Source organism: Copadichromis virginalis, linkage group LG4 (assembly GCF_057382275.1).
Source record: "Copadichromis virginalis isolate Kocher_CV1m ecotype Utaka linkage group LG4, C_Virginalis_male_GT1.1, whole genome shotgun sequence".
Classification (NCBI taxonomy): domain Eukaryota; kingdom Metazoa; phylum Chordata; class Actinopteri; order Cichliformes; family Cichlidae; genus Copadichromis; species Copadichromis virginalis.
The window spans coordinates 26,402,685-26,427,817 of NC_140621.1; the positions used below are offsets into that span (position 1 = coordinate 26,402,685).

Below are 25,133 nucleotides of genomic sequence, written 5' to 3' on the forward strand. Positions count from 1 at the left end.
TCCAGATGACTGATGTAACATGAAATCAATTATGGGTACAGTAATAAGGATAAATAGGACAAGTCAGGAATTAAAATACAGATGGATAACTGTGTTGGCTTTAATTGAGTTTGCAAAAGAGTTGCAAATATCCCACTGTCTTTAGTAAAAAATTCGAATTATTTACTCAGAATCTTAACAATTACAGCAGTGGGAAAAGGGGGCTGTAATAAAATAATAACTTGCTATTAAAATATAAAAAAGAAGTACAGTTGTGGAAAGAAAATCACAGAGCAATGGAAGATGCAATTAAGGAAAGACTGATTTTAGATGATGGGATGTCATTACAGTGACCATCATATGCACCATTTCATATGATTAATAAGATCTGAAGCCTCGCATTATCTCTGTTTGATTTCGTTTTTGTGCTAATGATAAAAAAGGAGGAGATATGGAGCTCTGCATTTATCAAGTCACCAGAAGGTTGATGACTTTTACGCACTGTGCGCCTCAGCACTCGGCCACTCTGCTCTGCACTTTACTTGCTCTGCCACAAAGTGACTCCTAAACACTTTTACTTTGCCGTATTAACACTTACAGCTAATCGAGGAATATGTGGAAGGAACGAAATCTCACAAACTGTCGTACCACCAATTGTTTCACAAATGTTTGTAGAGGCAAACTGACTGGCTAGATGCTTGGTTTTATAAACATATGACAAAGACACTAAAAACACTCGAATTCAATGAGAACCAGCGCTTTTTGTCCATTTAGTGGATTATCAGAACGAGCGTGGGATGGTAAAATACGGAATGATGTTCTGGAATGATACACTGAGTTCTCACCCTAAGTATTTAGCAAAGCCGATCATATTTCGTATCTTCAATAATGCTGAAAGTGTGATTAAACAAAGCAGAACAAAACTGAAACAAGTAAAATAAATAATAAGTAAATAATATTTCTGCACGTGTGATGTGTATGTGAACTGTTTCACACATATTTCCGGTTTTGTACGATGGGATAGTTTGCAATAAGACAAGCCAAATATAAATGCGCCTCTGCTAAGCCATCGGTTTTATCAAAGGTCACACACCTGCATTTATCCAAACACATTCACCAACGATTTTTAAAGGAGGGGTTCGCCCTTATATCTAAAACGTGTATCGGTTCTCCTTCAGCTGCCTCTCGCTGATCTTAGGTGTCAAGCTGTTTCCGGAGAGAGACACATGCGTAAAACGCGCGATTTTGGCGCTGTTAGTATATATAGTAGACTTTATTAAAAGCTAACTATATGGTTCTTTGTTGCCATCTGTTGTTATGTGGCACACTTAGTGTAATATAAACTTAAGGGTTAGACTTGAGAGTTGAGATGTGAGGTGAGGTGGCGTGGCATGGTAATGAGTGTTACTATATTCGTGTTAATGACAGAAGGGGCATTTTTGCCCAACCTGCCAGGATAGTCAGGTTTGTACGCAACTTGTGTGGCTGACGCGATAGTCCTTTAAAAAAAAAACATTAAAAAAACCACGTTTTGACTACATACTGAGTTAAAAGATCTCCTAAAGATGTGGCTGTACATGTTTTCTTAATCATGCTTCTTATCAAGACCAAACTGCACAACCTGACAGGATACACTCAAATGTGCAAAGCACAAAACACATTGAGTTCGGATGCAAATTTACTTTCAATTCTTTTTTTTCTTTTTTTTCAAAACTATGAGCTGTTTCCTATAAGAGCGGCCTGAAAACTGGAGGTTCTGACTCCCAGTCTGTTTTCAACGCTCTGAACCACAAGTAACCCTACAGTCTGAGAGTGAAATTCTCTATTGTACTGTGTGGTCTTTGAGTTAAGAGGCCTGATTATACCTTGTATGTAATGCAAAGGGTTTTAATTCCCATTTTGGAATTAACAGGGAGCCAATGAAGAGAAGCCAGTGTGGGTGAAAAATGCTCTCTCTTTCTACACCCTGCCAGTACTCCCGCTGCAGCGGATCAACTGAAGGCTTTTCAGGTAGTTTTCAAGACATCCTGGTTATAATGAATTAAAGTAGTCCTGCCTAGAAGTAATAAACGCATGAACTAGTTTTTTAGTATCACTTTGAGACAGGATGTTTCTAATTTTAGTGATATTCCGCAAATGGAAGAAAGCAGTCCTATATATTTGTTTAATGTGCCCATTGAAGGAAATATTCAGGTCAAAACAACTCCAAGACTCCTCAGTGTTACTGGAGGCCAAGGAAATGCCATTCAGAGTAAATATCTGATTAGACAACATATTTCTAAGATTACAATAGCCTCAGCTGAGTACAATAGCCTCTATGTTATATGAATTTAGAAGCAGAAAATTCGAGGTCACACAGGTCGTTATGTCTTTAAGAGATTCCTGCAATTTAACTAACTGTGTTATCTGACTTCATGGATAGATAAAGCAAAGCAGCACATTTGATAGAGTTGATCATGATATTTTATTACAGAGATCAGAGGATGCTGTAGGTATTAATAGTAGATTCGTGTTTAGCAGGACAAGCACAGACATGAGTTCACTGTCTGAAGCCATAAGAAGATCATTTGTAGTCATCACTAAAACTATGTCTGTACTGTGATGAGCTCTGAAACATGACTGAAACTCTGAAACTGAAAGTATTAATTAATGGTAGGATGACAAAATTTGGGATAATAGGTCAAAGTTAAACTGGAGAAGCTTTCACTGGAACATTCTCTATTTATCTGAACAGACCTGTAAAAATGCCTTCTGAGATGCAGCATCACCACCTTCCAAAAACATCGTATTAGCAGAGGGAATATTTTCTATTGTCAAACTGTATTCACAAAGTCTGTAAGCCTGTTTACCTCTTTACAGTTTTGGATCCAACATTGGTGCAGTCAGTGCCTTAAGTATGTAAGAATTAAATTTGGGAATTTGGCAATTAAATAATCACAGAAATTGAAGGAATTTGTCTGTTATGTACCTTTATAGTAATGACACAATTCCTCCTATGTCCTCACAGTAAAAAGTATTCTATATTTAAAACAGTGCAGTCAATACAAAGTTAAAAAAAAGGCTTCTGCGGTTCTGAAACTGACCCTTCAGCATGAGCTGAATGCTTTAACTTTAATGTTTCTTTATCTTAAACCCTCTTTCCTCCTATGTGCTCACAGTAAAAGACTATCTTCACCACACTAATGACCATGAGACTTTGATTGCATTCAATGTTTTATTAAAAGTCAGAGTAGTAGTACGTATGAAAGCACATAATGCAGTCCTCTGCTCCTGTGTGCAGTTTATCTGTATTTCTCAGACAGGGCGAGAGCCACAGCAGCCAGGAACTTGTCCACAGCCACATGGACCTCAGGGCTGAAGTCGTCGGGGAACATGGTGGACAGGACCACGAGGAGGTTGTGAGACAGAACCTGTGGAAAGATGATGATCACATTGAAATGAATGTACTTTTTATTTATTTATTGGTAACCAGAGATCATCATTTCAGATCAACCAGCTACCCAAGGATCAAATGAAAGCTGAGTTAGATTTTAATTTCTGGTTGGATTAATGTTCACAACATGGATAAAAATTACATTGAGAAATGCTGTCCTGATTTAATAATGATCTGTACCTTGAAGTTAGCAGGGTCCACTCTCAGAGTGAAGGCGTGCAGCCCACTGAGGCTCAGAAGAGCTCCGGTCAGATCGTCAATTTTGCTGACAGCATCAGTAACTGCAGCCATCACGGTTGCTCCGTGCTTCCTCACCGGGGCAGAGCCGGGGCTCAGGTCCTTCCAGTGGGAGAAATAAGTCTTGGTTTGAGGGTACACTGTCAGCATCCTGGATAAAAATGTAAGAGAACAAACCAGTGAGTAAAAGACTGAAATGCAGGAGCAGGTTTTTGTAGGCAGTGTGGGGCCATATTTACCTGGAGACAGCATCACAGCCAATTTGTTCCTCCTTACCAGCCACTTTAGCCCAGAAGGTTTTGACTGTGTTCTTGTCCTTTGCAGAAAGACTGGTCATCTTGCATGTTGTTGCTGTTCTGGTTGGAGTTGCTGTGTTCAGCTCAAACTGTGGAGGTTTTTATACACGAAACAGGAAATGCACACACCCGACCCACCTCACAGATAAGGTACTGGTGTTTGGACAGGTTCAAAATGATACGAAACACCTCCCATGAGATAAACAGACTACAAAATAAAATCTTCATAAGTTCAGGATAACTCATAACAAAGATATAAAACTATGCACTTGTATTTGAGAGCCAGTGAAATGTTTTGATGCGATCTATTGTTTGTTGTTCAGTGTTGTATCACAGTGGGTGGGAATGAAGAAACACGGATTCCAACTTTTGAAATTTTTAGCCATCGTGGCTTCATATTTGCTCACTTGTTTAATATCGGAGTCAAATGGGAAATACTTTTAACTAGTGGAAGTTTATAATAGAGTCTAGTTTTCTGCACAAGTTTCAAATTGAATTATTTGATTAAAAAAACAAACAAAATCATGTTTGCTTCAGAATTAATACATTTTGCCCCATTTTTTGCCTTATCACTTATTAAATCATACAACCAACACCATATACTTTTAATCTAATTAAAAAAAATGCTACAGCTTTCCTTATCAGTGTTGGAAACCTTTGATTAAAAAAATTAATTTCCATCTTTACAAAAACTTCTTTTTGATTCATTTTGATGGTGGAAATTAAACAGAACTGCAAAGCGTTACACAGAAGCGGCTTGACCGATGCATTATCTAACAGGGGTTATAAAAGTCTAAAAGCTGTTTTGTTACTTCTTTTTAATACTCATTCAGCAAAGAAGTATTACAAGTCATCCCACTGCCCACCTCCACCCAGCTACATATCTTTGGGTGGAGCAAAATGGCTCCTTTATAAGCTGCATGTGGTGACCTGCCGACCAAAGTAGGATATGCGCAACAGTCAACAAGGCAAAATGGTTGCATGGACAGACTTCGAGCGAGCCACAATCAAGGACATCTTTTCCAAGATCGACTATGAAGTCGTTGGCCCAGCAGCTATTTCCAGGTAAGATCATCGGCATAAAGCTGTTTTTATGCTTGTATGTAAATTTACAAATATAAGAGGGCACATTTTGTGCATTAACATATACTTTTGTTTTAGAAATGTGATTTATCCAAATGTTCTTGTTTCCTCAGGTTTTTGATTGTGTACCCCTGGACTCAGAGGTATTTCGCTGTCTTTGGAAACCTCTACAATGCTGCTGCCATCACATCAAATCCAAAAGTTGCTGCTCACGGAAGGTTGTAATGCAAGGTCTGGAAAAAGTTGTGAAGAACAACATCAAGGCCACATTTACAGAGCTGAGCACGCTGCACTCTGAGAAACTGCAGGTGGACCCTGACAATTTCATGGTAAGCAATGCAGAAATGATGGTACTGCATCCCAAGTAATATGTGTGTGTGTGTGTGTGTGTGTGTGTGTGTGTGTGTGTGTGTGTGTGTGTGTGTGTGTGTGTGTGTGTGTGTTGATGATTTATTTCATGCATGTTGTGTTGTCCTGCAGCTTCTGGGTGACTTCCTGGCCATTGTGGTTGCTGCTCAGTTGGGTAAAGACTTCACTCCTGAGGTCCATGCAGCTTTCCAGAAGTTCCTGGCAGTGGTGGTGTCCTCCCTGAGGAGGCAGTACTACTAGAGAGCTGCAGAGGACCATCACATGTTCTGTTTTTAAATCATGTTTTAATGAGGTTTAAATAAAGAAATCTGTACTGCTCAAGCTATGTATTTTCTGCTATAGTATGCGTGAGCTCATTTATAGTGTTGGGGGAAAGTCCGCACACACACACACACACGCGCGCAGACATTTTTCAAGAACTAGAAAATAAATCACTATTAAAATGTCACTGTTCTGAAAGAGACAGTAGTTTAAGATGCAAATGACTTTGAATTAAAAAAAATATATAGCATGATAAAGCGTTTCTGTTTTTGCTCTTTCATTTGGTAAACCAACAAATTTGGCAAAAACAACTCGATTTGGCAGCTTCCCTTCGCGGTGTCAGCCGAATTCTCGCTTTCAATAAGGTTCAGTGTCGTTCAGCTTTGACTACGTTGTTCTGTGTCATAAATTGGCATAAACCACAGAAACAAAAAATACTCATAAAGTATTGTATGCACAAGTTTTGGACCGGTGGGTCAGCGGTCAGCGCTTTGGGAGGAGAACTGCTTGTGACGCATGTGCTTGCCCACCTTACAATTGCAGGTCAAGGCAGATGAAATACAGGCTACTGTGTGCACAGGTAATGGTGGTGGTGCTCTGTTTATGTCTGTGTGTGACTTGTACCCATGCCCCGATAATTGAATTTCAGCGTCTCACTCAGACCGCCGAGAGTGCCCAGTGTGCAAGGCTGGACTGGGACAAAAAAATCGGCCCGGGCATTTTGACTAGAGACCGGCCCACCAGGATAAAGGTTGAAAATGTGACGTCATTCAGGGGTAAAACCGCAAAGGATTCTGGGAACTTGTGGCAAGACGTACTAGCGCACGCAGGCTTTCAATTGAACTCAGTTACACAGCGATAAAAAGAAACACAAAAAATGGCAAGAAGCTGTTGTATTATTAACTGCAACAGCCGGTCGCATGACAGCCACGGGAAGCCGATCGTTTTTTTTTTAATCGGATTACGTCCTTGAAGAGAAATGTTTTAAGCCATGTTTCCGAAGTAAGAGCCGACGGATGGTCTGGATATACCAAATATAACTCCCAGAACACTCCAGTTCACATGTTAGTCTGCTCCAAGCATTCCCACAAAGGTCAGAGTTTTTAGTCGTTAATACATCATTTTTCTTAACATAATTAGTGATATAGGTTACAAGCAAGTCTGGCGCTGAACAGAAATTGTCGCTATGCTCCTTTATTTATTGTGCATAAATAGTGAATTGTCCTGACACAATATTGCGTTTCGCTTCTGTTATTATGGTACATTGACAAAAACATATACGTTTATTCACAGGATAAAACAGTTGTTTTGTATCACTAATTGTCCAGTGCGATTACAACATACAATATTATTGTCACTGCTACATTTCTGTAATGCCTACCAGAAATTATTTCCACTACTAAGTAATTACCGTTGAGCTCAAAGGTCCTATTAATAAACAGTTAACGAATGTGTATCTATGAAGACGATTTGTGAGACTGGTAAACTTACCTTTGTTCGTACGATGGTCTTTCGTTCTACACGGTGCATTTCAAGGTCCTGTACCCATCCGTCAGTAAACTGTTCCTGGGCTTGTTGCAGTGACCTGAAGTTACTAAACTTCATGAGTGTATGCACTCACTCCAAGAATGTGTAATTATAAATATGAGCGTAGTGAAAGTTGGGCAGCACGCTAACGTATTTTGTCCCTCTGTGTGCTCGTAAGGGTCTGACCCTTTCACTGGTTTGATTTTTCCTCGTATCTTTTCTTTGTCTTTTCGTCGAGTCTGTCTTTGTACGGACCGGCATTGTTCTCCTTCGTTTTGTACATTCCTTTTTTGTGCGGCAAAGAAAAACAAGAAGGTATTGGAACCGGAGAATGAACGTTTTGCGGTGTTGCAAATGTTTGCATTTGATGCGGTACTTGGATTGTTTTGCCACAAGTTCCCGGCATGCAATGCGCGAAAATCACGTGATTGCTAAACAAGGGGGCGGGTGCATTCGGCCTCCTCGGCTGTAATTGGTCCAGCCCAGAGTTGATCATGACCAATTGGCCAATCCAACACCTTTCATTATATATACCCTTCCTAAAAATAAAATAAAATAAAATAAAAAATCCATCGGCCCATAAAAACAAAAAATCGCCAGCGGCCCACCGGGCAAATGCCCGGTACGCCCGATGGCCAGTCCAGCTATGCCAGTGTGCATGTCCAAACTCATACTCATGCTGAACACAAGCTACACCATTAAAAACAGTCTAAATGTGTGACTTGTAGTCGCTGTTTCTGAATGGTCTGTCACTGGTCATTTAAACACATCTGTGACTTGTATGAGTTTTGGCTATATGGCGGTGCGACGTTGGCACGCAGTCTAGATTTTGATACCTGTTCGCTGAACCATCTGAGAAACCAGTCACTGGTGATGTGATCCAAGTATGATATACGGAAAGCATGTATTGCTTTGGTTATTGCATGTTAGATGGACTATGGGGTCTTTGTGGCCACAGAGACTTTGTTCTGATGTTTGAAAACGAGCATACAGTGTAAACGGAATCGAAGTTGTGGCAAATGACGTGCCAGAATTAAAAAACATACTTAAAACATGGCTTATTTTTTCATACTGTGTGTGGGTTTTTTCATCTGTGTTGTAACCTGTGGGAATGAGCGTATTCTTCTCTACAAAAGCTTGAATAAATGGACACATAGACATTCTTATGTTTGTGAATTTTATTGAACAAGCCCCCACATATGATGAGGGTTGCTGACATTCATGCCACACGTTGGTAGCTTCTGTCTTGATGTTTAGCGGTATCTCTCGGACAGAGCCCAGGCGACGTTATTGAAGAACTTGTCCACGGAGACGTGAACCTCCGGGGTGAAGTCCGCAGGGAAGTACATGCCCAGGACCAAGATCATGTTGTGAGTGAGGATCTGTGTTTGTGACAGAAACAGCAGATTAGATTAAATCAGGCACTTCAGACATCCCTACATTCACTTAGTTTTTTAGTTTTTTAACGCTCACAATCTAAACTAAAGTACGTGCACAAATAATGATTATAATTTCTGGTAGGTTTAAAGGTCGCAATATTTTGTTACCTTGAAGTTGGCAGGATCCACGCGGAGCTGGCTGGCATGCAGCTCACTGAGCTTGCTAAGGTGGTTGGTAAGATCATCAATGTTCTTGGCAGCTTTTCCCACAGCTCTCATGATGGTTGCACCATGCTTCTTCACCTGCGGACTGTTAGGGCTCAGGTCGCCCCAGTGAGAAAAGTAGGTCTTGGTCTGAGGATAAGCAGTCAGCATCCTGTAAAATACAGCAGAAGGAAATACGAAGAAGTTACAAAAAAAGCAAAGAAAAAATAAAGAAAAACCCACCCTCTTAAAAAAGCCCGTGTCATCCCTACTTTAAAATTAGATCTTACCTGCCCAGAGCTTCTCCACCCATCTCGGCGCCCTTTGACTCGACTTTGGCCCAGAAGGTCTTCACCAGGGTCTTGTCTTTCGAAGAGAGACTCATGACTGCCTTTGAATTTCCGGGATGCAAGGGAAAATGCTGATCAAAAAATGCTGCTTGGTTGGATCTGTCAGTGCGTCTTTATGTCGACCCAAATGGTGCCACGCCCAAGTATCAAATCCAGAATGCATGTCTGATAAGCAAACTGCTTATCAGTCAATTACGTGATATCACGTAATTGACGCAATTGACAATTAAAAAAAAGAAAAAGAAAAACTGAATGGCTGCACTGCACGAAAATCTTTAAACAACTGGCGAATAGATTTTATGCAAAAAGAAATATGCTCTAAGCAAAAATGGCATTAAACATAAATCATAATTTAAAGGCTGCACTGTTAGTCAGAGTTTGATATTTTAAAAATAAAAACACGTTGTTTTATAGCCAACAAGGAGCACAAATACCCTCCTAAAGTTAAGAGAGCACATATCCTTTTGGATAAATAAACTGTATGATATCTTAGCTTATTTAAAAGCAGGTGTTAAAAAGCTGGTATTACTGATATTACTGGTCCAATTTTGTGTGTTTTGACTGACTAATAGTATGGATTATTTGTAGCTGAGTAATTTTAAGTGACAGCAATATCTGAGCCAAATGACGTTATCTATCCGGTTGGCACTGACCGTTGCCCAAATTTGCTTTACGCAAAACACACGTCATTAAACAGGCGGGCGCAGATTATCCAATCAGATGCTTCGATGACTGAAGGAGGGGGTGCGGGTTAAACGAATAAAAACGGGAATCTCAAGTAAATCATTCACAAGCAGATTTGTGAGAACTTGTGAGAACCTGTTCGTGAACTAGGAGACTTGCACCCCGTCAAAATGGTCGAGTGGACAGATGCTGAGCGCAGTGCCATCATAAACCTGTGGGGAAAGATTGATGTGGGGGAAATCGGTCCCCAGGCCCTCTCCAGGTAACCTGCAGCTCATAGCAATTCAGAAACGTGGTCGTTTGTTATGCAACTTTTTTTACTATAATGTTGAAACTTGGCCGAAGCGAATATATCAACACGTTTCTTTGTGTATGTAGAAGCACTTATTAATGCTATATGCACTAAAATTAATATTGTTTCTCTGGTTTTATTTCAGGCTTCTGATTGTGTACCCCTGGAGTCAGAGATACTTACAAGCCTTTGGAGACCTGTCCACCAATGCCGCCATTATGGGAAACCCCAGAGTGGCACAGCACGGAAGGATCGTGATGGGTGGTCTGGAAAATGCTGTGAAGAACTTGGACAACATCACTCAGACCTACGCCAAACTGAGCGTTATGCACTCCGAGAAACTCCACGTGGATCCCGATAACTTCAGGGTATGCCCCCACCAGCACCCAGAAACAATCATCACACATGGACCTGAAAAAGGTTAGCTAATTAGTTTGTGTTTATTAACTCTGTTAAGCATTTTCTTTCTCTCATTTTAGGTGTTCGCTGAATGCATCAGCCTGTGCGTTGGCGCTAAGTTTGGTCCCAGCGTCTTCACCGCTGAGGTCCAGGAAGCCTGGCAGAAGTTTTTGTCCGTGGTCGTTTCTGCCCTGGGTAGACAGTACCACTAAATTTCTGGAGTGCCAGTTCATCAAAGATGTGCAACAGTGACATCATATATCTTTTTGACTCTGTTGCCAGATGCACCAATAAATAAAACCTCAAATCATACTCATTCTCTGTGCGATCATTTGACTTGTTCTTTTAACCGACAATACAACATCAAGAAGGAGATCTCGGACAGTCAATAGTCCTCAATAGAAGTCGCCTATATGTTTGAGTATAATATAAATATTACAAGTATGCCTCACCGATAATCCGTTTCGTGACTTTTTCCTTTACTGTTAAGTTTTGCTTTTCGTATAAAAAAGGGTGAAAGGGATCCAAAGTGGTTGTTCTCTGGCTGCATGGGAAGTATTGTTGATGTAAGTGAAGTGTTCCAAAATGCAAAGAAGAACATCAGCTATCAGGCATTTTACGCATATTTAAAGTTAGCGCGTTAACAACGAGTCAATCTGCGAGCTCAGAAAAAAGTATTTCTTCTTTAGTGCAGAAAATTCGTTTATAACCTCGACCCAACATAACACAAGAACACTGCTAGGCGTATAGCGGCAACATTATAAAAACGCTATGCTTTTGTTTTTCTAAAACGTCTTGAATGAAATTCAAAAATGACTGAAGGATATAATATAAGTACTGTCGCGATCGGACGGGCCATAATCCTGATTGAGCTGATCAGTTTTTAAAACAAGTTTAATTGAATGGGGTAATTTAAGGCCAAGAAATAAACTTTCATACGTTTCTGATATGAAGTGGACCCGCGGATCATTTATTTGGGTGGGGAAAGCCTGAATGTTCAGATAATGATAGCATGGCATAATCTAAGTTCATCAGCTGTTGGAAAATTACTTGATACAACAGGATGGGGAGGTGGTTATGTTTACGTGAGGATATTTTGATGCCATACCATACCATCTCTGGGCATTTCCATTGTGTTTTGCGGTGATAGTCGACACGTAGTCTGTGTAGCTCAGACTCATCCGTCCGCTTTTAGTGTGCTGGAAATATAGGACCCTCATACCATCTGCTGGTTCATTTTTGCCAGTCATTAAGCGGAAAAGCTGATCACTCAGCAGCTCAGAGTGAGGAAGTAAAACTGTTTATCCAATTCGCTCAGGTCATGGTTAAGTGGACGGAACTGGAGCGCAGCACTGTGAAAGCTATCTGGGAAAAAATTGATATCGATGAGATTGGGTCACAAATTTGGGCAAGGTAGGTGATTGTGAAAGTTTTACTGTTCAAGAACGGATCGTAAAAAAATCCTAAAAACGAAAAAAATATTCTGGCAATTTTCTCTCAATACATTATTATTAGTATTGCTATTTAATTAGTTGATGGGTATTTCGTAATAGTAAAATTCAATGCCTGGTTTAAAAAGAAATAAATAAAGAAAAAACGATCGTGAAAAATTCTTATTTTTTAAATATTCCATTGTTTAAGGGTACGTTGTATATTTAGGGATTTTTTCTCCAGTTAGTTCAGATTTTATCACGTGGTATCGTTTATGCTCATTAACCTGTACCACTGACTGTTGCATTGTCAGAGTCTTGATAGTCTACCCCTGGACTGAGCGATATTTTGGTTCTTTTGGAGATCTCTTCACCATCACTGCTATTTTGAAAAACGACAAAGTGGCGGCTCATGGAAGGATGGTGCTGAAGGCTCTGGACAAAGCAGTGAACAACATGGACAACATGAAACGGACGTATGCTGATCTGAGCCGGTTGCATTTTCAGAAACTCGAAGTGGACCCTGATAGCTTCAGGGTAAGCAACACTTTTCCTCAAACCCACATGAAAAAAATACATGACGTTTTGCACTTGTAGAGTTTTCATGGTGTTTTCTCTTTTTTTCCACAGCTGTTGGCAGACTGTATCACTATCACAATCGCATGCAAACTCAAGTCAGCCCTGAGCCCCCAGAGTCAAGCTATCTGGCAGAAGTTTATATATGCTGTGGTCGACGCTATGAGCAGTCAGTACCGCTGAAAAGAACCTATTTGGAGATAATACAACTTAAAGAAAAACACAAAACAAAAAACGTGTGTTAGCCCTGATATAAGTTTGACATGAGTGCATTTCAGTTTGTTTTTTATCAGTTGGAGCTTGGTGAGTCTCATACTGAAGACAGTTACTAAAGACAAAACTGAAGTCAAAGAGACCCCAACACACACAAGCAGCAAGTGAAAGTAATCTGACAGAGCTAAAGGAGGAAACAGCATTTAGTGACTTTCATGGGTTCCAGATTTCAGACAGTTAAGAACTTGTCATGGACTGAAAGTTGTTGTTTTTTTTTTCCAACTCTGTGAAAAGTTAATAAAACATAAAAACTATTTTTATAGTTAATATTATGTCACCTTTTCAAATTACTGTGAGCCTCTGAATATGGGGAACTGTATTAATGGCTATAATTCCTAAAATTAATACAGTACCTTTGCTAAACCACTTGAAATAATGCTGAAAGTCTTTCCATCAATCACACATTCATTGTTACATCTGCCAAACAGGTTATGTTTTTGGTAGTGTTTGCACATGTGTCATTCTGTCAGTAAACAAATGAGCTCAACCAGTCTTTAATGAATTCTGATAAAACTTTTTAGGGATGGGTCATGTTGACACAATTTGGTTAACGTCCACAGCGGTCTTCACAGTCAACTAAACAATTTACTTGAGGTCTGTTGCAGGGAAGGCCCAGCTTATTTCATAGAGATAATGCCCTAATGACATTCTGCAACAATCTCCTCGCTGCAGTCTACACCTGTCGTACATTAAAAACATTTGATACACTAAGAAATGAAAAACATTATAAAGGAAGCCCAGAACCTAGTAAGGCTGCTGAAATCTTATATCAAGCAAAAATGGAAAATATATCTGACTTAGTAATGAAGGTCCAAAGAAAATGCAGTATGTCCTGAGGGAGGTAATATATAATTAATAGTATTGGCATTGTCATTTCACGGCATTTTAAGGGAAATTTTGAATCAACAAGTGTAACTGCAGTTAATGAGAGGAGAAAAAACATGGCGGAAAATCAAGTTTAATTGTCTTGATAGAAAAATATCTGGGTCACAGTTGCATTGTTGAAAACAACCATCCCAAATTTGAACGCCTATTTGTTTGAATTTGTAAAACAGACACCATATAAGGGTTTTAATGTTGTAACGGTTTTAATGTATAGAGTGTGTTCCTCCTAAGGCTTGGATTTTACAGTGGCACCAACAGGGTTGATGGTATCCATGTGGATTCAGACAGCAAGAAGATACAGGAATTGGGTCATATAATTGTTTATTTTAAACAAGAATGACAGAACAATCAAACAGACATAAAAGGAAGGCCACAGGGACACAAACAAATTGATCAAAAATCTCTGGTCATATTCAGTCTAATAGATTCACCATGAACAATGACCCAGAAAGCTCAAAGTCATCACACAGATAATGTAAACAAATATAAAAGATGTCCTAATATTCACATTGTGTGAAAAATGTGAGTATTAAGTGAGAAATACGCAGTTTGTAGCATTGGCGCGTTTAGACCCTTTTCAGTAGTGATGGGATTTCCGGCTCCTTTTAGAGAACCGGCTCTTTCGGCTCGGCTCACTAAAAGAACCGGCTCTTCAGGTTGTTTTATTGCTTTAATTAATTTATTATTAACAACAATATAAAATTATGCACAAAAATAATTACTAATGTAAAAAAAAGTGGTTTTATTTATATATGTTTATATATAAATATATACAATGGCCCCTAGAGACAAAGCATGTACAATTTCCTCCAAACTCCAAAACACATTTCTAGCGTTAACTGAACTTCCAAAACAGAGCTACCTAGATCACTTAAATTACACAATTGAACGCATATGTGTATTGTTTGTGTATTTATTCACAAGCACACACATATATTCAAAAAAAAAAAAAAAAAGTTCATTTACCTGTTACTACCACACACCAAATCCGGTCGTTGGTACTTCCTGGCTTGTGTAGCCACTGGGTAACAAAAGCTCAACACTGCCCCCTAGCATCCTGGAGCACTTCTGTTGTGTTTGTGTCTGTTTTGAAACTTGTACGTGCTTTGTCTCTAGGGGCCACCGTAAATATACTTTTATTTATTCACTCCACATAAAATGTAATAAATAAATCATATAATACAAAAAACAACTATTCACATTTCAACTTTCAACTATTTAAATTGTCAGCTTTTTCCTTTTAAACAAATTTTAAGTGAAACAACACAAAACACTGCAAACCACAACAAAATTAAATATAAATAAAATATGAAAACAAAAAGAACATGCACATTCTCTGTCATATAGGCCTGCATGAATAAACTTTCTGAATCCTTTATCATCCGTAAATGAAAATAGCTGTGGATGATTACTACACCTTTCTAATGTGACGTTGTTATCCCTGGCTCTCTTTCTCTGTCTCTCCCTCCTGCTCTGTTCCTGTGCTACTGCGAGTGTAACTATCGCTCCTCCCCCCTCTTCCCAGGGCAAAGCACAAGGCTCGCGTGCAGAGTGAAGCGGAAAAAAGTGTGAGAGAGAGGGTGAGAGAAAGAAAAAAAAAAACCCCATGGCTCCCGATAAGGAGCCGGCTCATGTCGTTCATGTCAAAGACCCGGCTCTAAGAGCCGTTTCGTTCGTGACCGACACATCACTACTTTTCTGGATGCTCAACCACCCTAAAAGCAACATGCCCTTTTAATGCTACATTTTCCAAACTTCTCTGTTGGAGATCATACAGCAGATTACAGTGAAATCAAGTCCAGTGTTCTTGATGTCAAGTTGCTATTAGTGCACTCAAACAGAGGAGCTGCATGAGAGACAGGGATGGAAAGGGTTAGAGGTAAAGAGCAAAAGTCAAAGACAGCAAAAGCTGTAGCTTCTCTTTTGCCCACATTCATTGATGATGATTTCATGATCTAAAGTTTGTGCAAGTTTCTCCTCTTTTTCTGCTTTACTACAAATTTTGCTTTAACTTACTTTCAAAAGTTATATTAAGAACTGTGATCATTTATTCAGAATCATTCTTCGTGCATAGTGGTCAGTACAGTGGACAGCTATTCAAAGGCTGTTTTCTTGTATCCGTTTCAGTGTTGATGGCACACTTGCATTTAAACCACTACATCGGACACTGATGTGTCACTCCATACCAAATTCATAGGTCAAAACGTAGGTTGTCCACCTAAGTGGACATGTAACAAACTCTTTGAAAAGTACATGTTTAAAAAAAAATGAAGTTCAAAAATCTTTTTTTTTTTCATGCCTAAAGATGACTAAAACTACTTAAGAATAAAAATCCTGACTGAGGTTGTCATAATTCATGCATGAAAGGGTTCAACACTGAAATATAATCCAAAAAAGATATTTCTTTTGGATATGTTTTAATGTTTATCCTGTAACATTCAGGTCTGCAAAGGTGAAAATTATGTTTACATGCAGCATAATATGTTGGTATAATTGTAAGGCAGAATGGATGACGTTATGACTGGGGGCTGAGGCCTCCTAGTGGTTTGATCCTAGAATCGTCCCTGGTGTGTGGCTAATTGTCCCAGACGAACAAGGCAACTGATCATAAGAATGCAATTCTCTTCTTTGCCACAAGAAGTCACTGCCGGAAAAAATGAGTATGGTGCAACAGACCCCTGCTTGTGTGAGAGCACTGCAGACAGAACGAGGGCTCGAGTCATTTTGTTGTCCTGTCATAATCATATCGGACATGGTCGGGAGGTATGACTGAGAGCAGTGCATAGTTACAAGGTTTATAAAACAACTGAAGCCGCTCAAAAAGAAGACGATTGAGCACACTTGGTGTTTTACCTGGCAAAGAATTAGACGTTTATTTGACCAACGGACAGGAACCGACTTGGCCATTCAGTCTTGACGTTTTCTCACTGCGCGAGTGCACACATATAGGTACATTTAACTGAAGCAAATCAGATGGTGACAGCTAGAGTCAAAGCAGGTTCTAAACTTAAACATTAGCTAAAAATACCCGACTCACTGCCAGAGGCGGAGGCAGACATTTGATACACCCGGGGCTTAGCCCTAAAGGTAGTATGCATGTGGGATTTTTTTTTTTTTTTTTTTTTTTGGGGGGGGGGGGGGGTGTTCACCTGCTCTTGTTCCCTCTCTGTTCTGTCCTCATTCTCCTCTCTCTCCCTCTCTGCTCCTCTCTCTCCCTCTCTCCTCCTCTCTCTCTCTCCCTCTCCTCTCTCTCCCTCTCTCCTCCTCTCTCTCTCTCCCTCTCCTCTCTCTCCCTCTCTGCTCCTCTCTCTCCCTCTCTCCTCCTCTCTCTCTCCCTCTCCTCTCTCTCCCTCTCTGCTCCTCTCTCTCCCTCTCTCCTCCTCCTCTCTCTCTCCCTCTCCTCTCTCTCCCTCTCTGCTCCTCTCTCTCCCTCTCTCCTCCTCTCTCTCTCCCTCTCCTCTCTCTCCCTCTCTGCTCCTCTCTCTCCCTCTTTGTGCTGACAATCATCAAATATACAGTTGAAACCAGATATTTACACACTTTTCAGATAAAAACACTTTTTTAATTGTAACATCAAATCAGACTAAATGTTTATTTTTTTAGATTGATAAATATAAAAACATGTTTGTTAACTTTAAGAGTAAAGGGAGAAACTATCTGTATTTCTTAATCAAAAATGGCACCCAATTGTATTCAAAATTGAGCCACACTTATGGAGCTCCACAGTTCTTTTCCTGGTGTTTTGGTTGACATCTTTGGTTGATTTTCCCATTTCAAAGAAACAGGCTGTGTTTTGCCTTATATGCATCCACAGGTGTGCCACCAATTTACTCACATGGACTCTGCTAACCTATCAGAAGCTTCTTCAGCTCAGAATGGAATCGTCTGGAGTTTTCTTATTAATTAATAATAAACTAAGTGTACATGTACTCCTAAATTTGATGAAAGTGATAAAAAATAGACAGCTCTGTCTCTCTTTATTCTGACATTTAACTAATTCAAAGGATATTTATTTATCCAAAGCAAAACAAGTTTACTCTAAATTGATGTTGTACAGTAATAAAATGTTCTTGTGTTTTCCATAAAGTGTATGTAAGTATCTGGTTTAAACTGTGAATATACTGCTGTGTATTGAAGTTCCTCTTGTTTTCCATAGAAATATACTGAACAACATACAAAGCATAATATATAAAATAACATCTACCAGAGTTTTTTCTTTGAAAGAAGCTCCTTATGCCCATTCTTGTATATTAGTGCATTACTGAAACCGATTTATTTAGCCGCGGAGGGTAACGACTGAAAATATGAAATAAACACATGTGTAAGCTAAGACTCTATAAAGAAACAGCATTGTTGTTGTTCTGCTTTTCATTTCGCCATTTGTTGATTCACTCGAAGAGCAAGTAACGTAATATTGGTCAAGTGATCAGTTTGATATCAATCTTTTGTGATTCACCGTCATATTTACATTATTTGTACAGTACGAATGATTTGCTTTTGGTACCTGGTCGATCTTCAGCTCTCCTTAGTCTGCTTGGCTCCGTTTCTCCAACAGGCAGCAGCTCCCCCCGGCCCCTCGCTCAGTCGCTGAGCTCGGATCATACCAATATTAGGAGGGATTCACGCACAGTCATAAATTTCCACAGTGTGCACTATGTGCTTCGAATATTGTGTGTAGTTTTTGTTTTATACAGTTGTCAGCCAGGCATCTAACTATGAAAAAATTACACTCCAAAAGACCCCGGGCTTCTGACAAAACAACCCGGGCTTAAGTCCAGTAAGTCACCCCCCCCCCCCCCCCCGCTCCGCCACTGCTCCCTGCAATGCAATGAAATAAACTAACACCAAGAGCGAATGTATAATTGTAACCGCGTCGATATGTCGTGGTGCAGCCAGTGCTGCTCCTGCATTATCATGTTTTGTTTTGTTTTTTTAAAAACAGGCCCACCCACTGAAACGATAAGCCTCACAGTAAAAACGAACGCGGCGAATGGCATAATCATCATGTTTGTAACTGATAGCACAACCAACAGGCCTATTAATTAATTGTAGAATTTAGATTTTAAATCAGAATCCACGGACTGATTGTTAAAGCGTACTGATTTAATTTATCTCATATAAATTGCAATTACAAAGGCAGTTAATAAAGTAAATAAACACAAGCATATATACAAATGTATGTATGTTTAAAAAGTTATTCTTGGCCGTCATAAACATGAAGCAGTAGTTTTGAGTAAAGTGGAGGTTATTTATAGACCCTTACCATCCCTCAAGAGCGCATTTCCAGTGTGGGGCAAAGCTGAAACGATAAGATATTTGGCTTGTACACATACCATATGTGTTTCTTAGCAGCCAGTTAATTCATTAAGGCCAGTTTTTAACGTCCGAGCATTACCAGCACGTCCAAGTTTGAGCAGTTTGAGCAGGTGATACGAGGGTTTCACTAGCTGTCAGTTTTGTACGCTTCAGTTGGATGCCCGTGGGAAATATAATTCTGATTGTTTCGTCCTATATTATAGAACACCGTGAGACTTTGGTTTCGTGTTTATCTCATGCCAGCTGTTACATGTCATTTGGAATCCTTCCAAACGCCTATAGCATTATCTTGAAGGGGGGCTGGGTGTGCCTATGTTCCACTGCATCCATAAAACCCCTCCGTTTGCAGCGAACACGGCATTGAACTTGAAAAAAAAAAAGTCCAGAGGAAAGATGAGTCTTTCTGCTAAGGACAAGGAGATAGTCAAGGCCTTTTGGGCTAAAGTGTCGGGAAGGGCGGATAACATTGGCGGTGACGCTGTTGCCAGGTAAATAAGAAAAAACACGAGGCGAATTTAACCCGCTTCTGCATTTTTATCTATTACTTACTGGCTTATTCACCTGTGTTTTTGCCCAGGATGCTGACAGTGTACCCTCAGACCAAGACTTACTTCTCCCACTGGAAGGACCTGAGCCCCAGCTCTGCCCCACTGAGGAAACACGGAGGAATGGTGGCAGCTACAATAACCGATGCTGTGAACAAAATCGACGACCTGGCAGGGAGTCTTCTTACCCTCAGTGAGCTGCATGCTTTCACTCTGCGAGTGGACCCTGCAAACTTCAAGGTATTTGTTTATTAAATCATGAAAGCGGTTCAGAAAACCTGTGGGTTTGCTTTAAAGATTAATTGGACTACAAATTAAACGCTTGCTTAAACATTTTTTAGTAGTTTTTATTTAAATGTGCCTCCATAGGCTACTGGTTGAGACTGCATCCCTTCTAGTGAGGAACTGTAACGTCATCATTAATTATTCTTTGATTTAGAAGCCTATAAATCTGTCCCATCCACACATGGATAAGGCCATATGCAAATATAAATAAATCATAAGTTGAACCCCAATTCGTGACATCGAGCTACAGTTATCTTTAGGATAAATGAAATGTGTGTTTCAGCTGCTGCAGCGCAAAAATGTTACACTTTTAAACAAACAGGGAAGTTGCCTGTGTTGTCAGCAAGTCAAAGCACGACACTGTCACCGAAGAAACACAGGATAGACTGAGTTATGATTCAGATAACTGATCTTTGATGTCATAATCCCTGATTCTGCTAAAGAAGTGTCACGATCTTTGTACAGATTCTTGCTCAGAACATCCTGGTGGTTCTGGCCACTATGTTCCCCGTCGACTTCACCTCTGAGGTCCATATGGCTTTAGACAAGTTCCTGGCTGCCTTGGCTCGTGCCCTGTCTGTGAAATACCGATAAATTGCATACTGGAGGCGACGAGCGGCAGGGGCTCAGATAGCAATTCACTGCCAGTCTGAATCTGAATAAATCAAATGCAATGAAACTGCCGTGTTTGTTTGGGTTTTTTTGTGTGGTGTACATTAAAAATACTTTACACCACAATACTTTATCATCCGTCATAATTTATGAGAGGTCCTTTGATGCGAAAGTCACAGCATGACTTATTTTTATTTTACACCATCTTATTTAAAATTTGAAAGAATAGGCTAATTAATATCTTACACCCACTATTTAACTCTTCTGTTACACCCTGATATAGTTGCAAATGCTAGAAAAAAAAAGAAAAAACAACAAAGTGAAAAATAAGCTCGTTGTTTTATTGATTTAAGCCTCCTCAAGACATGATTTAAAAAACAGAGTATGTAACGGTCCTATTATGAAAAAGGGGAAATAAAACAAACAACTTGAGGTATATGCTTCATATATCTTATTTATTAACATCATTTTGAGGTACAATTTAACAACAGAGTGTGTGACGGTCCTCTGCAGCTCTCTAGTAGTACTGCTTTCTGAGGGAGGACACCACCACTGCCAGGAACTTCTGAAAAGCTGCGTGTACCTCAGGAGTGAAGGCTTTACCCAGCTGGGAAGCAACCACAATGGTCAGGCAGTGACCCAGGAGCTGTAACACAACACAACATGCATGATATATCATGAACATGCTAAATAAATACATAAATATCAATAGAAGCCAGTACCATCAATTCACAATTGCCTACCATGAAATTGTCAGGGTCCACCTGCAGTTTCTCAGAGTGCAGCGCGCTCAGCTCTGCATATGTGGCCTTGATGTTGTCCATGTCCTTCACGGCTTTTTCCAGAGCTTCCATGATGACTTTTCCATGAGACGCAACCCTTGGATTTGATGTGATGGCAGCAGCATTGTAGAGGTTTCCAAATCCACCGAAATACCTCTGAGTCCAGGGGTAGACAATCAGACACCTGCGGAAACAGAAAATTTTAAATAGCTCACAATTACTAAGGAAGAGTCATATATAGAGTCATATAATCTTGCACATTCTTTAAGGGAGTGAATATCAGAAACATGGTCATACCTGGAAAAAGCTGCTTGCCCAACGACCGCATAGTCGATCTTGGAGAAGATGTCCTGGATCGCGGTGCGCTCAAAGTCTGTCCAACCATTTTGCTTTGTTGAGTTTTGCACTTGTCCTGTTAGTCAGCAGCCCACCACACGCAGCTTTTAAAGGTCTGTTTCGCTCCACCCAAAGATATGCAGTTGGGTGGAGTAGGACAGTAGGGTGGATAAACCGAGTTACATGTAACGCTTTGTACTTCTTTGTTCGTGTAACTTGAAAATCAGTCAAGAGAAAACAAGCTTTCCAGTGTAAGTCTTCGTCACATTTGTGCCAGCTTAGTTAATTAGTTTCATTATTCATAAACGTTTTCGTTACCTGATGTTTTCAGTATTACAGTTTTAAAAAATCATTTTAATGTTAGGGAATCACACAGAGCTACATTTTTAAGTTCGGGAAATTCAGAATATCATAAGAACACCTTCTGAATCGAGCTGACTCACAGACCAAATCCCAGTCTCATTTAACAGATCTGCAGACGTTTTTTTTAATTAGCTTAATTAACTGTAAGTAAACATAAATAAAGAATTGTTTAAAGATAAGGTGAGATTAAAAAAAACCCCAGAAGATTCCACTGCGCTGGAGAGATAGCATTTTGGTTTTTATTGAAACTTTTTTGGTCTCATTTTTCCATACTTCTATATCTCTTCCGCTAATTTTAGGTTGATTTTGGCAGAGTTATCATGCCCTGTGCTCACATGGGAACCTAGAAATCAACTTTCCTTCCTGAGGCTAACGGCTCAGTGTGCACCCACCTGTTGAACATCAGATATGTTTCAGTAAGGTGTTGGCTGCTAAGATATAACGTCATCATGTTGGTAACTGACAGCCTTGCAAAATCTAGAACTTGAATCAGTATTTCTAGTCCTCTACATGTTTAATTTTGGTTTTTCAGTACTAAGCTGTATGCTACGTAATTTTTATAATATGTTCTTGTATAATAATAATAATAATAATAATAATAATAATTATTATTATTATTATTATTGTTATTATTATTATTATTATTATTATTATTATTATTATTATTGTTGTTGTTGTTGTTATTATAAATTTAAAATGTCCATTTTACTGCTTTGACTTATTTCAGCACCACATTAATATGAACAGCAACAGACTCAAAGACAACAATCACTGTCACTGGAAATCTATGTTTTGGGTTTTAAAACTGCAAACTTTTAGTATTCAGTTGGATTAATTGAATTAATTTATTAAATAAATGAATAAATAAACACTGCCTTGAGACTGGCTTACGGACTGGTCTTCAGAGCCACCATCGCAATTTTATCTTGCGTTTATCTCGAGCAGAACCTTGTGGTCATATCTCTGAGGTGGCCCGGGTGTGTCCATTGCTTGTTTCATGTATAAAAGCCCCCGTAGTTTGAGCTGATCAGGAAAAGCGAAAAACAAAACAAAAACAGGCAACATGACATCCCTTTCCGAAAAGGACAAGAACATAGTCCAAACTTTCTGGGCTAAAGTGGCTGGCAGGGAGGAGGACATCGGTTGTGATGCTGTCTCCAGGTAAATATGCCTTATGATATACAACCTATGACCCCAACTGGACAGACCCTCTGCTGCATTTTTTACCTACTATTTACTTAACCTACATTTTACCTATGCTGACAGTGTACCCCCAGACCAAGACTTACTTCTCCCACTGGAAGGACCTGAGTCCCGGTTCTGACCCGGTGAGGAAGCACGGAGCAACCGTGATGGCTGCAGTTACTGATGCTGTCAGCAAAATTGATGATCTGATCGGAGCTCTTCTGAGCCTCAGTGAGCTGCACGCCTTCACTCTGAGAGTGGACCCTGCAAACTTCAAGGTACTTATTTATTAAATCATAGCAGTGAAACTTTTTAGTGTTTTGCTGTGAAGGTTTGGACCTAAATAAAACAGATCACAACTTTTGTGCATTTTCGTATTAATATAAAAATAATTTAATAGATTTAATATTTTTTTGTCTTTAGACATCCCAAGTTTTTCTTCCCAAATCACTATTCTCAAGCATATCTATTTTCTGTCTAAATTACACTTAACCCAGACTGTGCGGTTCAATCGTACAAAAAAAAATGTTTGCAGAATATTACAGCAATTAAATGTGACTTTAAATGTGGCTATCATGTTTTCACAGGTTCTCTCTCACAACCTCCTTGTGGTCCTGTCCACCACATTCCCCAACGACTTCACCCCCGAGGTCCACGTGGCTATTGACAAGTTCCTGACTGCGGTGGCGCTTGCCCTGTCTGAAAAGTACCGATAAATTGCACTCTGACGGTCAACAACATGGGCTTGGATACTCCCAAACTGATTTTTAATGTAAAAACAAATAAATAAATCTAATACAGTACTGCTGTTATCTGTGTGGTGAAGTGAATTTATTTAAAGTTGATATCAACTTTCAATTTGGTGGCAAATCTAAAAAATAAAAACAATATACGTGTAATAAAGGAGGGCTGAGATGAAAGGCCAACAAAATGTGCCAGAATTTATTAAAAGTCAAGATGAGTGACCAATAAGCTTTCAGCTGGCCACTAAATAAAACTTAATGTGCAAACACAGAAAGAGTGTTCAAAGTAATAGCCTACCTTTCTAACCATTAAATGCGAGCTGCCACAGAGTAACGATTTTATTTGTTTCTACAGCTATAATGTTGTGCAATAAAAGTAACATCGCTATAACTTTATTGCAGGCTATAGGAGGCTGCCGATGTTTTGCAGATCCCAGCACAAATTAATATTCTGACGATTATATTTTTTAAAATAATATCAACATTAATTCTATTCATTCTATAAAATAGCTTTTTAGATGCCTGTATATATATTGTTGCTGCAGCAATTATGCTTTAAAATAACATGGAAAATCCAATCCAAGATAAACCCAGAACACAACACAGCAGCACATGCTGTAGTTTGCTGAGAACATCTTTATTATTGTTTATGATTCCTTTATAATTGTCCAGAGCAATGCAATAACCAACAAAATTTGTAAAGCAAAGAAAAAAATGTGTACGTTCAAATGATTTATAAAACCAAACGCTGCAAACTTTATTTTCATTATAACCATGGCCAGGGTCACATGCTCTTATTAGTAATTGACAGTTTATTTGACCTCGATCAGTTACAGCACAATCTGATTTACTAGAAGTTATGCCTTTAAAAAAAACACCCCAGAAGAAGATAGTAGTGATGTGGGATAATGCAGAATAAGGTATCGATCTGATACCAAGTAAATAAAGGCCCAGTTTTGCCCATACCAATACTGATACTGATACTTTAAATCTATATAGGCAGTTTATGTAGGGGAGAGCAGTGTATCAGGATTTATGACATGAGTCATGTCATACAGTTTACGAATTCTTAACACATTTTTAATGTCGTTCTACACTAATGAGTCGACACAACTTATCTCACAAAGTTCAGTGGGCTACATACTGAATTTAGAGAATACAAACAAATTATCAACCCTATTGCACTGCAATCGATCCAATACCATGGTTGTTATGGATACCATCAACTAGAAGACACAATGGTGTTTTCCTTTTACAAGTATCACCTTGCTCACATTTGTCTGTGTGTGTTTGTGTTTGGATGTAGTTG

At 39.3% G+C, this 25,133-nt stretch overlaps 7 protein-coding genes and 1 pseudogene across 9 annotated transcripts; 5 read left to right on the top strand and 3 right to left on the bottom strand.

Annotated features, from left to right (window-relative positions):
- Positions 1-3,189: 3,189 nt before the first annotated feature.
- On the bottom strand, positions 3,190-7,583 carry LOC146711638 (hemoglobin embryonic subunit alpha-like). The gene is made up of 4 exons (XM_085454572.1): positions 7,150-7,583; positions 3,889-4,034; positions 3,593-3,800; positions 3,190-3,389 (listed from the first exon to the last, which is right to left on the bottom strand). The coding sequence occupies exons 1-4, from the start codon at positions 7,261-7,263 to the stop codon at positions 3,261-3,263; spliced, it is 597 nt and encodes a 198-aa protein (XP_085310698.1). The 5' UTR covers positions 7,264-7,583; the 3' UTR covers positions 3,190-3,260.
- LOC146711639 (hemoglobin subunit beta-like) lies at positions 3,753-5,637 on the top strand (annotated as a pseudogene). The gene is made up of 5 exons (XR_014920191.1): positions 3,753-3,812; positions 3,974-4,095; positions 4,779-5,010; positions 5,142-5,357; positions 5,509-5,637. The product of XR_014920191.1 is annotated as a hemoglobin subunit beta-like (transcript).
- A 762-nt stretch (positions 7,584-8,345) lies between the features above and the next one.
- On the bottom strand, positions 8,346-9,235 carry LOC146711640 (hemoglobin subunit alpha-B-like). The gene is made up of 3 exons (XM_085454578.1): positions 9,059-9,235; positions 8,733-8,940; positions 8,346-8,567 (listed from the first exon to the last, which is right to left on the bottom strand). The coding sequence occupies exons 1-3, from the start codon at positions 9,151-9,153 to the stop codon at positions 8,439-8,441; spliced, it is 432 nt and encodes a 143-aa protein (XP_085310704.1). The 5' UTR covers positions 9,154-9,235; the 3' UTR covers positions 8,346-8,438.
- A 658-nt stretch (positions 9,236-9,893) lies between these two features.
- On the top strand, positions 9,894-10,805 carry LOC146711641 (hemoglobin subunit beta-A-like). Its single transcript, XM_085454575.1, has 3 exons — positions 9,894-10,064; positions 10,240-10,462; positions 10,574-10,805. Exons 1-3 carry the CDS (start codon positions 9,973-9,975, stop codon positions 10,703-10,705), a joined length of 447 nt encoding a protein of 148 aa, XP_085310701.1. The 5' UTR covers positions 9,894-9,972; the 3' UTR covers positions 10,706-10,805.
- A 739-nt stretch (positions 10,806-11,544) lies between these two features.
- Positions 11,545-13,026, top strand: LOC146711642 (hemoglobin cathodic subunit beta-like). Its single transcript, XM_085454576.1, has 3 exons — positions 11,545-11,906; positions 12,238-12,460; positions 12,554-13,026. Exons 1-3 carry the CDS (start codon positions 11,815-11,817, stop codon positions 12,680-12,682), a joined length of 444 nt encoding a protein of 147 aa, XP_085310702.1. The 5' UTR covers positions 11,545-11,814; the 3' UTR covers positions 12,683-13,026.
- Positions 13,027-19,148: 6,122 nt separating this feature from the next.
- On the top strand, positions 19,149-21,464 carry LOC146711643 (hemoglobin subunit alpha-1-like). The gene is made up of 3 exons (XM_085454563.1): positions 19,149-19,461; positions 19,551-19,758; positions 20,269-21,464. The coding sequence occupies exons 1-3, from the start codon at positions 19,286-19,288 to the stop codon at positions 20,395-20,397; spliced, it is 513 nt and encodes a 170-aa protein (XP_085310689.1). The 5' UTR covers positions 19,149-19,285; the 3' UTR covers positions 20,398-21,464.
- On the bottom strand, positions 20,888-22,810 carry LOC146711644 (hemoglobin subunit beta-2-like). Its single transcript, XM_085452970.1, has 4 exons — positions 22,792-22,810; positions 21,495-21,609; positions 21,159-21,381; positions 20,888-21,061 (listed from the first exon to the last, which is right to left on the bottom strand). Exons 1-4 carry the CDS (start codon positions 22,808-22,810, stop codon positions 20,933-20,935), a joined length of 486 nt encoding a protein of 161 aa, XP_085309096.1. The 3' UTR covers positions 20,888-20,932.
- Positions 22,561-23,876, top strand: LOC146711645 (hemoglobin embryonic subunit alpha-like). 2 transcript variants are annotated; one of them, XM_085454565.1, is made up of 3 exons: positions 22,561-23,058; positions 23,153-23,359; positions 23,669-23,876. In XM_085454565.1, exons 1-3 carry the CDS (start codon positions 22,960-22,962, stop codon positions 23,795-23,797), a joined length of 435 nt encoding a protein of 144 aa, XP_085310691.1. In that variant the 5' UTR covers positions 22,561-22,959; the 3' UTR covers positions 23,798-23,876. The 2 variants fall into 2 exon arrangements, with proteins under 2 accessions (XP_085310691.1, XP_085310690.1); XM_085454564.1 differs by having other exon boundaries at positions 22,986-23,057; positions 23,163-23,359.
- The last annotated feature ends 1,257 nt before the right edge of the window (positions 23,877-25,133 follow it).

Coding starts and splice junctions, on each gene's coding strand:
- LOC146711638 (XM_085454572.1), bottom strand. CDS start 7,263: ATGAAGTTTAGTAACTTCAGGTCACTGCAACAAGCCCAGGAACAGTTT. Junction 4,035..7,149: donor AGACCATCGTACGAACAAAG/GTAAGTTTACCA, acceptor AAACCTCCACAG/TTTGAGCTGAACACAGCAAC. Junction 3,390..3,592: donor TGGACCCTGCTAACTTCAAG/GTACAGATCATT, acceptor ATCTTTCCACAG/GTTCTGTCTCACAACCTCCT.
- LOC146711640 (XM_085454578.1), bottom strand. CDS start 9,153: ATGAGTCTCTCTTCGAAAGACAAGACCCTGGTGAAGACCTTCTGGGCC. Junction 8,941..9,058: donor GGTGGAGAAGCTCTGGGCAG/GTAAGATCTAAT, acceptor TGTATTTTACAG/GATGCTGACTGCTTATCCTC. Junction 8,568..8,732: donor TGGATCCTGCCAACTTCAAG/GTAACAAAATAT, acceptor TCACAAACACAG/ATCCTCACTCACAACATGAT.
- LOC146711641 (XM_085454575.1), top strand. CDS start 9,973: ATGGTCGAGTGGACAGATGCTGAGCGCAGTGCCATCATAAACCTGTGG. Junction 10,065..10,239: donor GGTCCCCAGGCCCTCTCCAG/GTAACCTGCAGC, acceptor GTTTTATTTCAG/GCTTCTGATTGTGTACCCCT. Junction 10,463..10,573: donor TGGATCCCGATAACTTCAGG/GTATGCCCCCAC, acceptor CTCTCATTTTAG/GTGTTCGCTGAATGCATCAG.
- LOC146711642 (XM_085454576.1), top strand. CDS start 11,815: ATGGTTAAGTGGACGGAACTGGAGCGCAGCACTGTGAAAGCTATCTGG. Junction 11,907..12,237: donor GGGTCACAAATTTGGGCAAG/GTAGGTGATTGT, acceptor TTGCATTGTCAG/AGTCTTGATAGTCTACCCCT. Junction 12,461..12,553: donor TGGACCCTGATAGCTTCAGG/GTAAGCAACACT, acceptor TTTTTTCCACAG/CTGTTGGCAGACTGTATCAC.
- LOC146711643 (XM_085454563.1), top strand. CDS start 19,286: ATGTTCCACTGCATCCATAAAACCCCTCCGTTTGCAGCGAACACGGCA. Junction 19,462..19,550: donor GGCGGTGACGCTGTTGCCAG/GTAAATAAGAAA, acceptor GTTTTTGCCCAG/GATGCTGACAGTGTACCCTC. Junction 19,759..20,268: donor TGGACCCTGCAAACTTCAAG/GTATTTGTTTAT, acceptor ATCTTTGTACAG/ATTCTTGCTCAGAACATCCT.
- LOC146711644 (XM_085452970.1), bottom strand. Junction 21,382..21,494: donor GGGCAAGCAGCTTTTTCCAG/GTATGACCATGT, acceptor CTGTTTCCGCAG/GTGTCTGATTGTCTACCCCT. Junction 21,062..21,158: donor TGGACCCTGACAATTTCATG/GTAGGCAATTGT, acceptor GTTGTGTTACAG/CTCCTGGGTCACTGCCTGAC.
- LOC146711645 (XM_085454565.1), top strand. CDS start 22,960: ATGACATCCCTTTCCGAAAAGGACAAGAACATAGTCCAAACTTTCTGG. Junction 23,059..23,152: donor GTTGTGATGCTGTCTCCAGG/TAAATATGCCTT, acceptor TACATTTTACCT/ATGCTGACAGTGTACCCCCA. Junction 23,360..23,668: donor TGGACCCTGCAAACTTCAAG/GTACTTATTTAT, acceptor ATGTTTTCACAG/GTTCTCTCTCACAACCTCCT.